General features: G+C 42.1%; 1 protein-coding gene across 3 annotated transcripts in view; it reads right to left on the bottom strand.

The window, feature by feature from the left end:
- Positions 1 to 4,209: 4,209 nt before the first annotated feature.
- The window catches only part of LDLRAD3 (low density lipoprotein receptor class A domain containing 3), a 181,485-nt gene continuing 172,407 nt past the window's right edge, over positions 4,210 to 13,287 (bottom strand). For 2 of the 3 annotated variants that reach the window (XM_084631427.1, XM_084631429.1), the window contains exon 6: positions 4,210 to 12,506. In XM_084631427.1, the coding sequence (XP_084487553.1) occupies positions 12,245 to 12,506 (262 nt within the window). In that variant the 3' untranslated portion in view covers positions 4,210 to 12,244. The remainder of the gene's footprint in view (positions 12,507 to 13,287) is intronic. The other variant, XM_084631428.1, reaches the window with a different exon arrangement.

The following is a 13,287-nucleotide window of genomic DNA, read 5'->3' as shown; positions in this document are numbered from 1 at the left end:
ATCACCTTTCTGGACTGTAGTGCATCATATCTAGGAGGACTTTTCACCTCTCTGACTGACTGATAATCTAAGCTGAATGACCAGGAAGCTGCATACAATCAATATGAAAAGACACCACCTGCAGAGATTGTTGCTGAACAACAACGTGTTTACACTTTAAGGCATAAAAAATTAAGATGTTTAAATAAATTTGAAGCAGCAAGAATAAAAATAATTAACCAGAGAGCTCAGCTAGAGAGTATGCCTTTTGTTTTCGTAAGTGGCTGTCTTCCAAATCGACATACCTCAAGCTCTGCTCTCGCTGGGATGTGAGTGAGTCAGCCAGCTCTAAGGCTCTGATGATATACCGTGGCAACGTCAGACCATTTTGCCTGTATTATTGCTGCTGGGGAGGGATTTTGAACCCTGAACCCAGTTGTTTAATTCTGGAGTCATGTAACAATCCAGAGTAAAGCTTTTCAGCCAACTATTTGGGTGGGAATAAAAGAGGACCTAGTTAATGAGGATAATGATAAAAATGAGATTCAGCTGTGATAGGCCAAGGTGACATTTGCAGAAAAGGCAGGAGTCCAATATAACTGCTAGATGCTTATGTAGGTTAGTTATCTGCACCGAGACGTAGGTTAGTTATCTGCACCGAGACGTAGGTTAGTTATCTGTACCGAGATAAGCTTTCCCCAGAGGGCTAGTCTACACTAGAAGCGCTACAGCGGCGCAGCTGTACCGATGTAGCTGCCCCAACGCAGTGCTGCTAGGGCAGACACTCTGTGCCGATGGGAGAGAGCTCTCCCATCGGCATAGTTACGCCCCCTCCCTGAGCAGCGGTAGGTATGTCAGCGGGACAGCATCTCCTGCCAACATAGTGCTGTCCGCACCTGTGCTTAGGTTGGTGTAACTTACGTCGCTCAGGGGGGTGGCTTTTCCATACCCCCGGGCTACTTTGGTTATCCAGACGTAAGCGCTACTGTGTATAAGCCCTGAGAGAACTGAATCAGCCAGCATAGAGCTAGCCCCCTTGCTGCAATTCACCAGAAAAAAGACTACGTATAATCTAAGTTCTTGGACAATCAATGTAGCTTTGTTTATTTGTAAACAGAACTGGATAAAGAGTGTTTAAAAATTCCACCTTTAATAAGGGAGAACGAGGAGAGACAATTAAAAGGGACCGTCTTTTGCTATAAAATAAGGAGTCTGGTGGCACCTTAAAAGCTAACATTTATTTGGGCATAAGCTTTTGTGGGTAACTTCTTCAGATGCATGGAGTGAAAATTACAGATATTGGCATAGATATGCTGGCACACAAAGAGAAGGGAGTTACCTTACAAGTTGAGAACCAGTGTTGGCCAATTCAGTCAGGGTGGATGTGTTCCACACCCAATAATTGATGAGGGGGTGTCAATACCAAGAGAGGGAAAATTGCTTTTGTAGTGAGGCAGCCACTCCCAATTCCTATTCAAGCCCAAATTAATGGTGCTAAGTCAGTGTACTGACCCACAGGAACCCTCCTACTGACACTACAAGAAGAATTCTGCATGGACTCCTCCTGATGGTCGAAATGACAGACTGGACTTCTACACAGACTGCTTCCTCAGACATGCACAGGCTGAAATTGTGAACAAACAGCATCATTTGCCCCATAACCTCAGCCGTACAGAACGCAACACCATCACCAGCTTCCGAAACAACTCTGACATTATAATCAATGGGGCTGACAAAGGAGGTGTTGTAGTCATCATGAACAGGTTGGATTATGAACAGGAGGCTGCTAGGCAACTCTTCAACACCCCATTCTGCAGGTCACTATCCTCTGATCCCACTGATGAGTACCAAAAGAAACTCCCTGCTACAGCACAGGAACAAATCTACACACACACCCCTAGAGCCCTGACCAGGGGTATCCTATGTGCTACCCAAGATCCATAAACCTGGAAATCCTGGATGCCCCATCATCTCAGGCATTGGCACTTTTGCAGCAGGATTATCTGGCTATTTGGACTCTCTCCTCAGACCCTATGCTACCAGCACTCCTAGCTATCTTCAAGACACCACCAACTTCCTAAGGAAACTACAATGCATTGGTGATCTTCCTGAAAACACCATCCTGGCCAGCATGGATGTAGAAGCTCTTTACACCAACATTCCACATGAGGATGGACTACAAGCTACCAGGAACGGTATCCCTGATGACGCCACGGCACACCTGGTGGCTCAGCTTTGTGACTTTGTCCTCACCCACAACCATTTCAGATTTGGGTACGATTTATACCTCCAAGTCAGCAGAACTGCTATGGGTACCGGCATAGTCCCACAGTATGCCAACATTTTTATGGCTGACTTAGAACAATGCTTCCTCAGCTCTTGTCCCCTACTCCTCCTCTACTTGTGCTACATTGATGACATCTTCATCATATGGACCTATAGGAAGGAGGCCCTTGAAGAATTCTACCTGGATTTCAACAATTTCCACCCCACCATCAACCTCAGCCTGGACCAGTCCACACAAGAGATCCACTTCCTGGACACTACAGTGCACAAAAGTGATGGTCACATGAACACCATCCTATACCGGAAACCTACTGATGGCTATACTTACCTACATGCCTCCAGCTTCTATCCAGGACAACATCACACGAGCCATTGTCTACAGTCTAAGATACAACCGCATTTGCTCCAACCCCTCACACAGAGAAAAACACCTACAAGATCTTTATCAAGCATTCTTAAACCTACAATACCCACCTGGGGAAGTGAGGAAACAGACTGACAGAGCGAGACGGGTACCCAGAAGTCACCTACTATAGGACAGGCCCAACAGGGAAAATAACAGAACAACACTGGCTATCACGTATCGCCCCCAGCTAAAACCTTTCCAGCACATCATAAACAATCTACAACCTATCCTGGAAAACAACCCCCCACTCTCATAGACCTTGGGAGGAAAGCCAGTCCTCACTTACAGACAGTCCCCCAACCTGAAGCAAATACTCCCCAGCAACTACACACCACATCACAGAAACACTAACCCAGAAACCAATCCCTGTAACACACCCCGTTGCCTACTCTGTCCCCATATCTACTCTAGCGACACCATCATAGGACCCAACCACATCAGCCACACCATCAGGGGCTCATTCACCTGCACATCTACTAATGTGATATATGCCATCAAGTGCCAGCAATGCCCCTCTGCCATGTACATTGGCCAAACTGGACAGTCTCTACGTAAAAGGATAAATGGACACAAATCAGACATCAGGAATGGTAACATACAAAAGCGAGTAGGAGAACACTTCAATCTCCCTGGACATTCAATAACAGATTTAAAAGTAGCAATCCGTCAACAACAAAAAATTTCAAAAACAGACTTCAAAGAGAAACTGCAGAACTACAATTCATTTGCAAACTTTACACCATTAATTTGGGCTTGAATAGGAACTGGGAGTGTCTGGCTCACTACAAAAGCAATTGTCCCTCTCCTGGTATTGACACCACCTCATCAATTATTGGGTGTGGAACCCATCCACCCTGACTGAATTGGCCAACACTGGTTCTCCACTTGTAAGGTAACTCCCTTCTCTTTGTGTGCCAGTATATCTATGCCAGTATCTGTAATTTTCACTCCATGCATCTGAAGAAGTGGGATTCTTACCCATGAAATCTTATGCCCAAATAAATCTGTTAGTCTTTAAGGTGCCACCAGACTCCTTGTTGTTTGTGTGGATACAGACTAACACGGCTACCCCTCTGATAGCAGTCTTTTGCTGTGTGTTTCTATAGACACCTAACGCAATGAGGCACTGATCTTGACTGTGGCCTCTGGGGTGTTACTACAATACAAACAATAATAAATAATAATGACAAAACTATGACTTGCTTCAGATGCCCTGTTGTAAAATGAAGCATATATCAAAAAGCCGATGTAGAAAGACAAAAATAAGCAACACGTTCATATATATATATATATATATATATACATATATATATATATAAATAAAAACTATATTACTTTTTTAAATGTTCTTTTACAAAAAAGTTTAGAAAGGTCAACATTTAACAACAAACGTGTTTAACAGAGTTAACAATGTTTAACAAGAGTAACATAAGAGAACATGAAATGAGAATGAATAAGTAGGCTACATCTGACAGAATACAATCAAGAATTACAGACTCCACACTATGGGGGACGAACTGGTCAGAGTTTTTACACAGTTGACAAGTGAAACTCCAACTTTATTTAAGAATGTAGAATACATTTTAAAATTTCCAGTTTATAGTAACAAACTAGGTGTGGTTTCAATCTGCAACTTTTTTTGGTAGGTTCTCATGTAAAATCTTGATTACAGAGGAAAAGCAAGTTCAAAAACAGGGAGAACAGGATGGAAACTAAGGCCAAAACCCTGCTATCAGATGTATGATCCTCACACCTCTGCGAAGCTTCACTGTAAGTCACCTACAGATTGCATGATCTGGGCCTAGCATTATATTCAGAAATCATTTACAATGGTAAAATATGCAGCAAGATTCCGTTTCACAAAGAAATTAAAAAAGGACAGTTCTCCTAATTTACTCAAGGGCAGTACATGCAATACAGCTTCTGTCTGGCATTAGTTAAAAATTAAGTGTTTGCCATATGATCACCCCTTTAAAATTACAGCATTAGTTCCTCCTTTATTTATATTTAAATATTCATTAATAATTGCATTCAGAATAAAAAATGTCCCTCTGCTCTTTCCATCAGTAATAGTTTTTCCTTATCTGCTGAAGCCATTTGTCTTTTCTAAGATGTCTAAAACTAAAGAGCCCAAGATTATCATGCTGCAGTATTAATTCAAATGGAAGTGCTCTCCTTCTTTCACCCACCCAACTTGTAAATCCATCACAAGGGCCCCATTTGCTGTATCTAAGTACAATGTTGTAAATAAAACTGATCCGACTGAAAAGGAGACAAAGAACTAAGCCAGCTATTTAGAATCCCGATGCAATCAGTGCTGTTGTGTGTTTCAGCATCGATAAGAATGGAGAAAGTTATTCATAGGCACCGTTTTAAAAACACTACTCTAGTTTTCCATGAGCACCACACCAGAGGTTAATTTGTTTTATATCTTACTTCAGATTATTATAAACATATTCAATCATGGGCTAAATTTCAAGATGCTATATCTGCAGCACCCAGTGACTTCAATGGGGCTTGTTGATGTTCAGAACTTCTGAAATACATGCCCTCCAAGCCCAAACCCTGCTTCCATTGGGCCCATTCTGATCCTCTACTCCTCAAGTGGTTCCACTGAAATAAATGACATTATTCTAATACTCTAATTGCTCTGAATAGACCCATTGAGACTAGTTCCACATATCAATGGATCTACTTCATGCAAGTAAAATGATCAGATTTGGGCCCCATAGCAAAACCCCGATAGTCTTCAGTCATGCAAGATCAGGCCTAAGGGCATAGCTACACTGGAAACTTCAAAGCACTGTCACGGGAGCGCTCCCATGGCAGTGCGAGTGTGGGCACACGCAAGCGCTGGAAGAGAGGTCTCCCAGTGCTCCTGGTAATCCACCTCCATGATGGGATTAGCTCCGAGCCTGTTTACATTAGCGCTCTGACTTGCTGCACTCAGGGGGGTGATTTTTCACACCCCTAAGCCAGCAAGTTCGAGAGCTATAAAATGTAAGTGTAGCCAAGCCCTTAAAGAGGAATTCCTTTGTTCTGGTGCAACATGTAACCAAAAGCTCCTTGAGTATGGATACCAAGGTTTAGAGTCAAGAATAGCTGCAAAGTAGATCATCATAGTAAAGTCCAGTTTTATTGGGCATGGAGAGAAAAATTTCTTTCCCATGGTACTGCATACAATTGTTTTCAACTTCAACTTTGCATGCTGAACTGATCAAGGAGCTTCAGATTTCAATTTCATCAATGCAAAAGTTGCTACCACCCCTTCTAAAAAGATCACAGAATTATGCACTGTAGTAACAATTCTGGAAGGTGTCACGTTACAGATAATTCCTGCGAAATACTATAGCATTTTCTAAACAAGGGGTGGTTAGCAAACTCATTCTTAGCACTATGAAAATGTGTAATGGCAAAACTTCTTACTTCACTTTTTAGTGTTGTTTCCTAGAATGAAGTGCTGGTGTTTCAGGACTCCTCAAAGTTCATTAGTTCCCATAAGGGAGTAAGTTCCCATACTGTAGAGAGTAACACTACATTTCCACAAATAAAGAACCACAAAGATGGAGAAGAGATGTATTCCTAGCCCTGTATCCTTCAAGAATTTGATAAATAACCAAAAGTGCAACAATGCACAAACTGCTACACACAGCTTAGTCTAATGTGTCTTGTTACCAAAAAATTCCACCATTGAACTGGAAAGGCACAATCTCCTTTTACAATCCAATTTCAATGCCCAATCCCCACTTTTAAAACACTTCTTTCCTATACAGAGATAAATACACCCTTAGCTGGAAGGGAAGCAAACACACACCCCTAGAACGCATTTTTTTTCAAAAAGTCCAAATGGATCAACTTCAATTCAAATGTACAAGAATATACATACCCTGAAAGAATATCTTACTTACATATGACAGTGACTGATAAGTGGGATGAAGGAGCAGATGACATGATGTTCACTTGGTACATGTGCCCTGGCAATGGGAGACAGTGCTTCCAAGGCATGGCTGTTTGTACATTCTTCTGATGTCTGGGAACCTATTTGCGCATGGTGAAATTCAGCCCATGAAGAAGGCCTGCACAAGGGATATGTAGCATGTAAGTCCCACTTAAGCCCTATGGCTGAATTTCACCCAGTGCTTTAGGGGACTTTTTGAAAATATTACAATTATGTGGTGGAAAGCATATGAACATTTGAGTAATGATTTTTAGAAATTTGGAGTAACATTTCAAATGCCAGTGATATGAATGGGGTTAGGAAACACACAGATTAATTCAGATGCTCTATTATGCAGCACTTTAGTAAAAGGCTGTTCAAAGGAAAGGCAGCAGAGTCTCATGGTTACAGAACCGGTCTGGGACACAGGAACTGAATTTAATCTCCAATTTTGCCAACTCAGTTTTGTGCCTCCATTTACTTATTTGTAAAATAAGGACTGGATATTAGCTACCTGCCAAAGATAATATTTAGCTCTCCAGTGGGCTATAAGGACAGCATGCTTAACTGCCCACTCAGCCTTGTGCAGGAGGGCATAACTACATTGCATGAGCTTCTACTAAAGGTGAATCTGGCCCTATGTTTGTGTGCTGTACAAGTAGTTAATATTTAAGCAGCATTCCTCAGCTTTACAGTTCAGGATGGTGTGACCCTTAGAGCCCCTCAATGTCTCAATGCCCTTAGAGCCTCTCAAAGCGTTCACTGTTCTGTAACAGCAACTCCTATCAGGCCTCACAAATTCACTACACTTAACACAATGCTGTCATCCTATTTATCTGTAAGGAAGGTCATGGGAGAAATCAAAGGAAAGCTTATATCTTACTGGTCATTCTGTGATGTATGTATGGGTGATATTTAAAAAGTTGTATGTATTGAAAATATGTTTAAACTCTGTAACCAGGCAGGATTGATAAACAAATCTTTCCTAGACAAAGAAATGTTGTTTTACCATGTCTGTCTAGGTCTTCTATACAAATTAAGCAGGATAAGCCAAATAGAATGGGCGTTACACCTTTGCATCTCAGGTAAACAAACAGGAGGGTGAGAGAGCAGCATGACATCAGCATCTTGAGAACAAACCAGGGTCTGAACCCCAAAGGTGTCATCCTGACTCTAGAAATGAAGACATTGGACTCTGGGGAATATAAGGAGAAGCAAAAGGACACTGTGTTATCCATTCCACTAAGGAACAGCCTTTGTGGAGGACAGGTGATTAATGAAAAATCTGGATCCCGATTTGACTGAAAAATCAGCAAGCACTGTAGAAAGTCTTTGAGGGTGAGAAACCATTGTAAACAAAGGAGTCTAGACTGCTAACGTTATATTTAGTTTCTTGGAAGCGTGTTATACTTTTGTTTTACTTGTAACCAATCCTGTTTCCACTATCTTTACTCAGTATCAATTAAATCTCTGGTCTTTGTTAATAAACTTATCCTTTGTCATATTATAAATTCACCTCAAGCTGTACATTAAATAAAATGCATCTCCTCAGCTAAATCAAAGAGGCTGGTTTGTACACTGTCTCTTTGAAGACACTGAACATGGTAATTTCTGTGAGTGCCCAGTGATGGGGGCTGGATACGAGAGGGGAACACTCTTCAATGGGGTTTGGGGTGCACCTAATGTTAACCCGTGAGGTGAAGTCAAGGCTGGCAGAGCTTCTGGGGAGATTGTTTGGGGTGGTTAACAGACTGGAGTGACACCCAGTTTAGCACCAGCAAGTCTCTCTTGCACATAGACAGTGGGTAACATAGTAACCAACAGTCCTGAGTACCCCAAGAAAGATGGGCTGCGCAGGGACCATATGGAAATGCTGCTGATAATTAACTTAAGGGGCAAGCAGAGATATCAGTGATGCTTTCTACTGCACCATCCCACGTTTAAATCCACCTATATTTGTAGAATTCACCAAAATTTCTGGCTCCAAGATACTACAGTGATAAGAAGAGAACTGATGCCTATGATACACATAGGTAAATGGAACGCTGACAAATGCTCATTTATATGGGACCATAAACTATATGAGTTTGCCCAAGATCAGTTTGGAGCTGTGCTCTGAAAACCTTACATTGTTTCACCTCTATTATTCCTATTTTATGCCTATGTGCACTGGCATAAATCTGGAGTAAGGCAATGGTGTATCAGGCTCTATATGAAGAATCGGATAAGACTATATTTCAGGGCTAATTTCTGTCTGGATATGAGAAAAGGCACTGTCATCTCTACTGTATATAAAAATAAACCATAGGAATACAGTGGCATTTAAAGTAGCAGCAATAGGGACAGCTTAGCTTTCTTCCTTTCACACTGACTCCCTGTACCTACAACACAGCTTTTCACAATGGCATTTAAACATTCTTTCACTTATGGTCCAAACATTTCAGATGGAAATATTCCAAGAATGAGAACATAAAATGGAAGAAAGAAATACTGGGCTGAATTAATGCCTTGTGTAATTCCACTGTGCTTTTAATTTATGCAGAAACTTGAATTTCAGGCAGGAAAACTATGAATAATAGCAAACGTTGTAGAAAATAAATGGTTTTCCACTTGACACCAATATTTTTTAGTATGAAATTTAAGTCTTGTTTCCAAAGATACCAGATATGTATGCCAGTGAAATACGTTACATATATATGCACACATACCCATTTTATGTTATGTAAAAAGCCATATGTGTATGCATGGATATATATTTTACAGGCAGTGCTGGCAGTATGCCTATTATGGTTGCCTGATACTTTTCATTATAAGACCCTGTCTTCAGTTGCTTTTGCTTTTCCAAACTTTAGCCATTTGGGCTGAAATTTTCCATGCCAGGTATCTGCCAGTGGCTGAATTTTGTTTTTAATGTTTCAGCCAAAATGGTCCAGCAGTTTCAGAGAACAAAATTAGGGAAAATATATTGTTTTGCCACGTTAAAACAATTCTTACAACCACTTGGTTGAGAAGTTTTAGTGCCCTCATGTGTTGGAGCAGGGATTTGAAACTTGTCAGAAAGTGGCTTTCATGTAAGGGATGTGCCTTTTGCTTTTCCTGTGGAAAAAATCATCCAAATGTGAAAACCTCAGTTTACTCAGAGACTTGTCAAAGCTTCAAAGTTAAAATTTCCAAAAATTTTGTTCACATTGAGCATGCTCCAGTCAAGGGATTGCGGGGTGTGGGAGAAGCAGGACCTGGCTGCTGCAGGTAGGGAGCAGAGAGGGGAAGAGGGGGCTGGGCATTGGAACTGAGAGTCTCTTCTACACGATCAGTGAACCCCTCCTGGACCTCAGGCAATGTGGAGGAGGGAGCCACCTGACTCAAACGCAGAGAGGACAAGAACCAAACTGGATCAGGGAGGGAGGGAGACGGGCTGGGCAAGGAGACAGGGAGCTGAGGCGAAGGGGGGGGGGAACAGATCTGATGAGGACCTGAAGTGTGGGGGGAGAAATGGGACTGGCAGGGCAAACAGACAGACAAGAAACCAGGGAGAGGGGAAAATCTGGGACAAAGAGCCATGTATTAGGTGAGGAAAGGCTAAGATGGAGGAGGATCTTTGACAGGGTGAAGAGAAACTAGATGAGCAGCCAGGAACCTGGGGGGGAGGGGACTGGGGGGGGAGGAGGGAGAAGAGGAGGAGGGATGCTGACGGACAGCAGGACTTACAGCAAGGATAAGGAGACTAGGACTGTTTGGCCACGAGAAGCCTGAGGAGTGGAGACTGGCATTGGCTAGGTGACGAGAATGCAACTGGGATTAGGAGCTGGGGTGGAGAAAAGACAGAACAGGGTCAGGTTGGAGACTATGGGACAAAACACACTGCATGCGAGGAATTGGCAGAGGGTTTGTGGCTACTAGAGGACACTCCCCTTAAGAGCTTGGAATGAAACTCATGGTTCCTGAGCCTCACCATCCCTCTGCGGTCAACAAATATCTTTGAAACCCAGTTGCAAAGTGTATCACATCCCCTGCTAGGATGACAACTTACTACAGCTATCAGTTACTCCATTAGCTCAAGTGGCAGAAGTCTGTGCAGATCTAAAGGTTCCAGCTCTGCTGATGACCTATGCTAGATGTTAATATGATGCTCCATATTGGAATTTGTTTCTTCAGTTTGCTTTTTAAAAAAACCTATGAAATTCCACACAAAAAATTACATAAAAACATTAAGCTTGCTAATCAAGTACTCAAAAGTTAGCGCATGCCAGAATTAAGGTTATGTGCACAACTTTAGTTTGGAGTCTTTGGGCATCTCCATTACGGTACAGTCTTAACCTACATGATCACACACTATGTTTTCCCCAGGACCCCTGCCTCAATCAGTGCACAGGATGCACTTGCTCTGGGGATAAATCAGGGTTGTGTAGTAAAAGCAACTTGTCTGTAGGAGTCCTGCCTCATTTACTGCAGAAGCTGGAAGGTGTGTAGTGGATGAAGCAGGTGACCGCAGAAGAGAAAGGATGGTCTTATGGTTACAGCAGCTGAAAGTTGCCCTGGAAAACTGAAATTCTATCTCCCTTTGCAACCGAGTTCCTATGTGACACTGGGCAAGTCACTTAAACCAAACTTTTCAGAGGTGGCCACTTACTGTGTGTTCCTCAGTATCTGGGTGCCAGACTTGAGACCCTGGGGTCTGACCTGCAGAAGTGCTGAGCACTCACAGCTGCAACTGAAGACAATGGGAGGTATGTTTGAACATATAAAGTGCTATAGAATGTTAAGTGCTCTAAAAATCAGGTCCAAGGTGTCTCAAATTGGGCATCCAAAATTAGTGAACACTTTTAACCTTAATCTCTCCGTGCCTCATTTCCCATCTGTAAAATGGGGATACCACCACTTCATCTCAGAGTTCTTGTGAAAATAACTTCATTAATATTTGTGAAGCTTCTTAGATGCTATGATAAATGCCACAGAAAAACCATGAGGAAATTAATAATTCTGTCTGCACAGCAGGGTTTGAGTAGTGTGCAATAAATAAGGCCTAGAACCACAAATTGAACAATGAGGCTAAAACAAAATATGGAATAGCTGCTCACTAATGGAGCACAATCCATCCTGTGCACGCCAAGAGGCAGGGATTCTGTAGAGAAAATTAGTGTGTGATCATGTAATTAAAGATTGTACCTTAATGCACACACACAAAAGGGGGTCAAATTAAGGTTTCCCAGGCAACCTGAATTCCATCATTTCCTATATTCTGAGTGCTTGACTTGGTAACCTGAATGTTTTAACAGTTTTTTGTGTGGAATACCTATACAAATTACACAAGCACATATATACATATACAGTAAAGTACACCCTGAAATACATTAAATCACAAAGTCTTAAGTATTCAACAGATCTGAACCAGAATCCCAGACTTAACCCCTCTTCTACCAACTCTGGCCAGTTCAGATGTGAACCTGGATCTACAACTCATGGCTCTGGTCTTTGCCTATGATAAGCCCAAACACCAAAACAGAGCACCTGTGAAACTTGGGGAAGTTTGAACTTGGAGTCAAATCAAATCCCATTCTGAACTTCACAGCTCAGGCCCATCTCTGACGGTAACAAGCCACAGCAGACTAACCCATATACCCTTTTCAATACCCCGGTCACATTTCTCTTTCAGCAACAGGATTGATCAGAGAGTCATTTTGCTCAGGTGTTCTCTCACGAAGACTCCTGCGACGGTCCATACTGTTACTGACACCTCTTGTCCGACTGCTGCCTGTGCTCAAGGGGCTTCCTGCCATTGGGGTGTCTGTGCTCACCAAGCTTCCTGTCCGAGATTGGTAAGGAGGGAGATCTGTCAGACTGGGGGATTCAGAATCTGAGCAGTAAGGGGGTGGAGGAAGATCAAACCAAGGGGGTCTGCTGCAAATACAAGAGAGTAACACGGTTACTGAAGACAATGGCACAAGGGGAAGTATAACGAGCTCCAGACTTTTGTTCTAACAGGTTATGAGTTTCCATCCCAACATAAGAAAGAAAGAAAGAGATAAAACAACAACAGTTCTACAGCAATATCTGAGGATCTCAAAGTGTTTTGCAAACGTGGAAATTCATCCCTGTGCAGAGGGGCCAGCCCAAGGCCTATGCACCACCAATAGCAGGGATGTTAAACTCGTGTCCTGGTCAAGTTCCAATAGCGTAGTTACATTCTGCCTCCCTAAATTTTCTCTGTTTCATTTTTCACAGGGTAATCACTTCCTGCCCTAAATGGTTATATACTGTGCACTCTTAACCAGCTGCCATGGTTCACGCCAAAGATGGCTTCAATTCAGCAATGGGGTGAAGAGCTTTCTGTATAACAATTACAGTTTAAAAGAGCGTTTAGGGATACTTCAGGACAAAGGGAGATATATACAACAAAATCATTTATAAATTTACAAACAGAGGTTGAAAAATCTGGGGATGTGTATCTTGGTCTCTACAAATAAAGTGAATGGTGTTTCTATGGAAAAATAGGCAAAAAGTACTATTCAGAAAGGGCTACAGGCTTGTTGGAAAGAAACAGCATATTTGAATCCACATGCTTTTGCGGGGTTCACAGATATATATTGTGATGTTGCACGCCATATGCTTTATAAAAATATGCTTATGACTGTGAATATGATGTAACTGGAATAGGCTTCATGCAAAAGGTCTCTTGTAA

The sequence above is a fragment of the Lepidochelys olivacea genome (genome assembly GCF_965140295.1).
Source record: "Lepidochelys olivacea isolate rLepOli2 genome assembly, chromosome: 6".
In the NCBI taxonomy this organism is placed as follows: Eukaryota; Metazoa; Chordata; order Testudines; family Cheloniidae; genus Lepidochelys; species Lepidochelys olivacea.
This window is presented reverse-complemented; position numbering and strand designations above follow the sequence as displayed.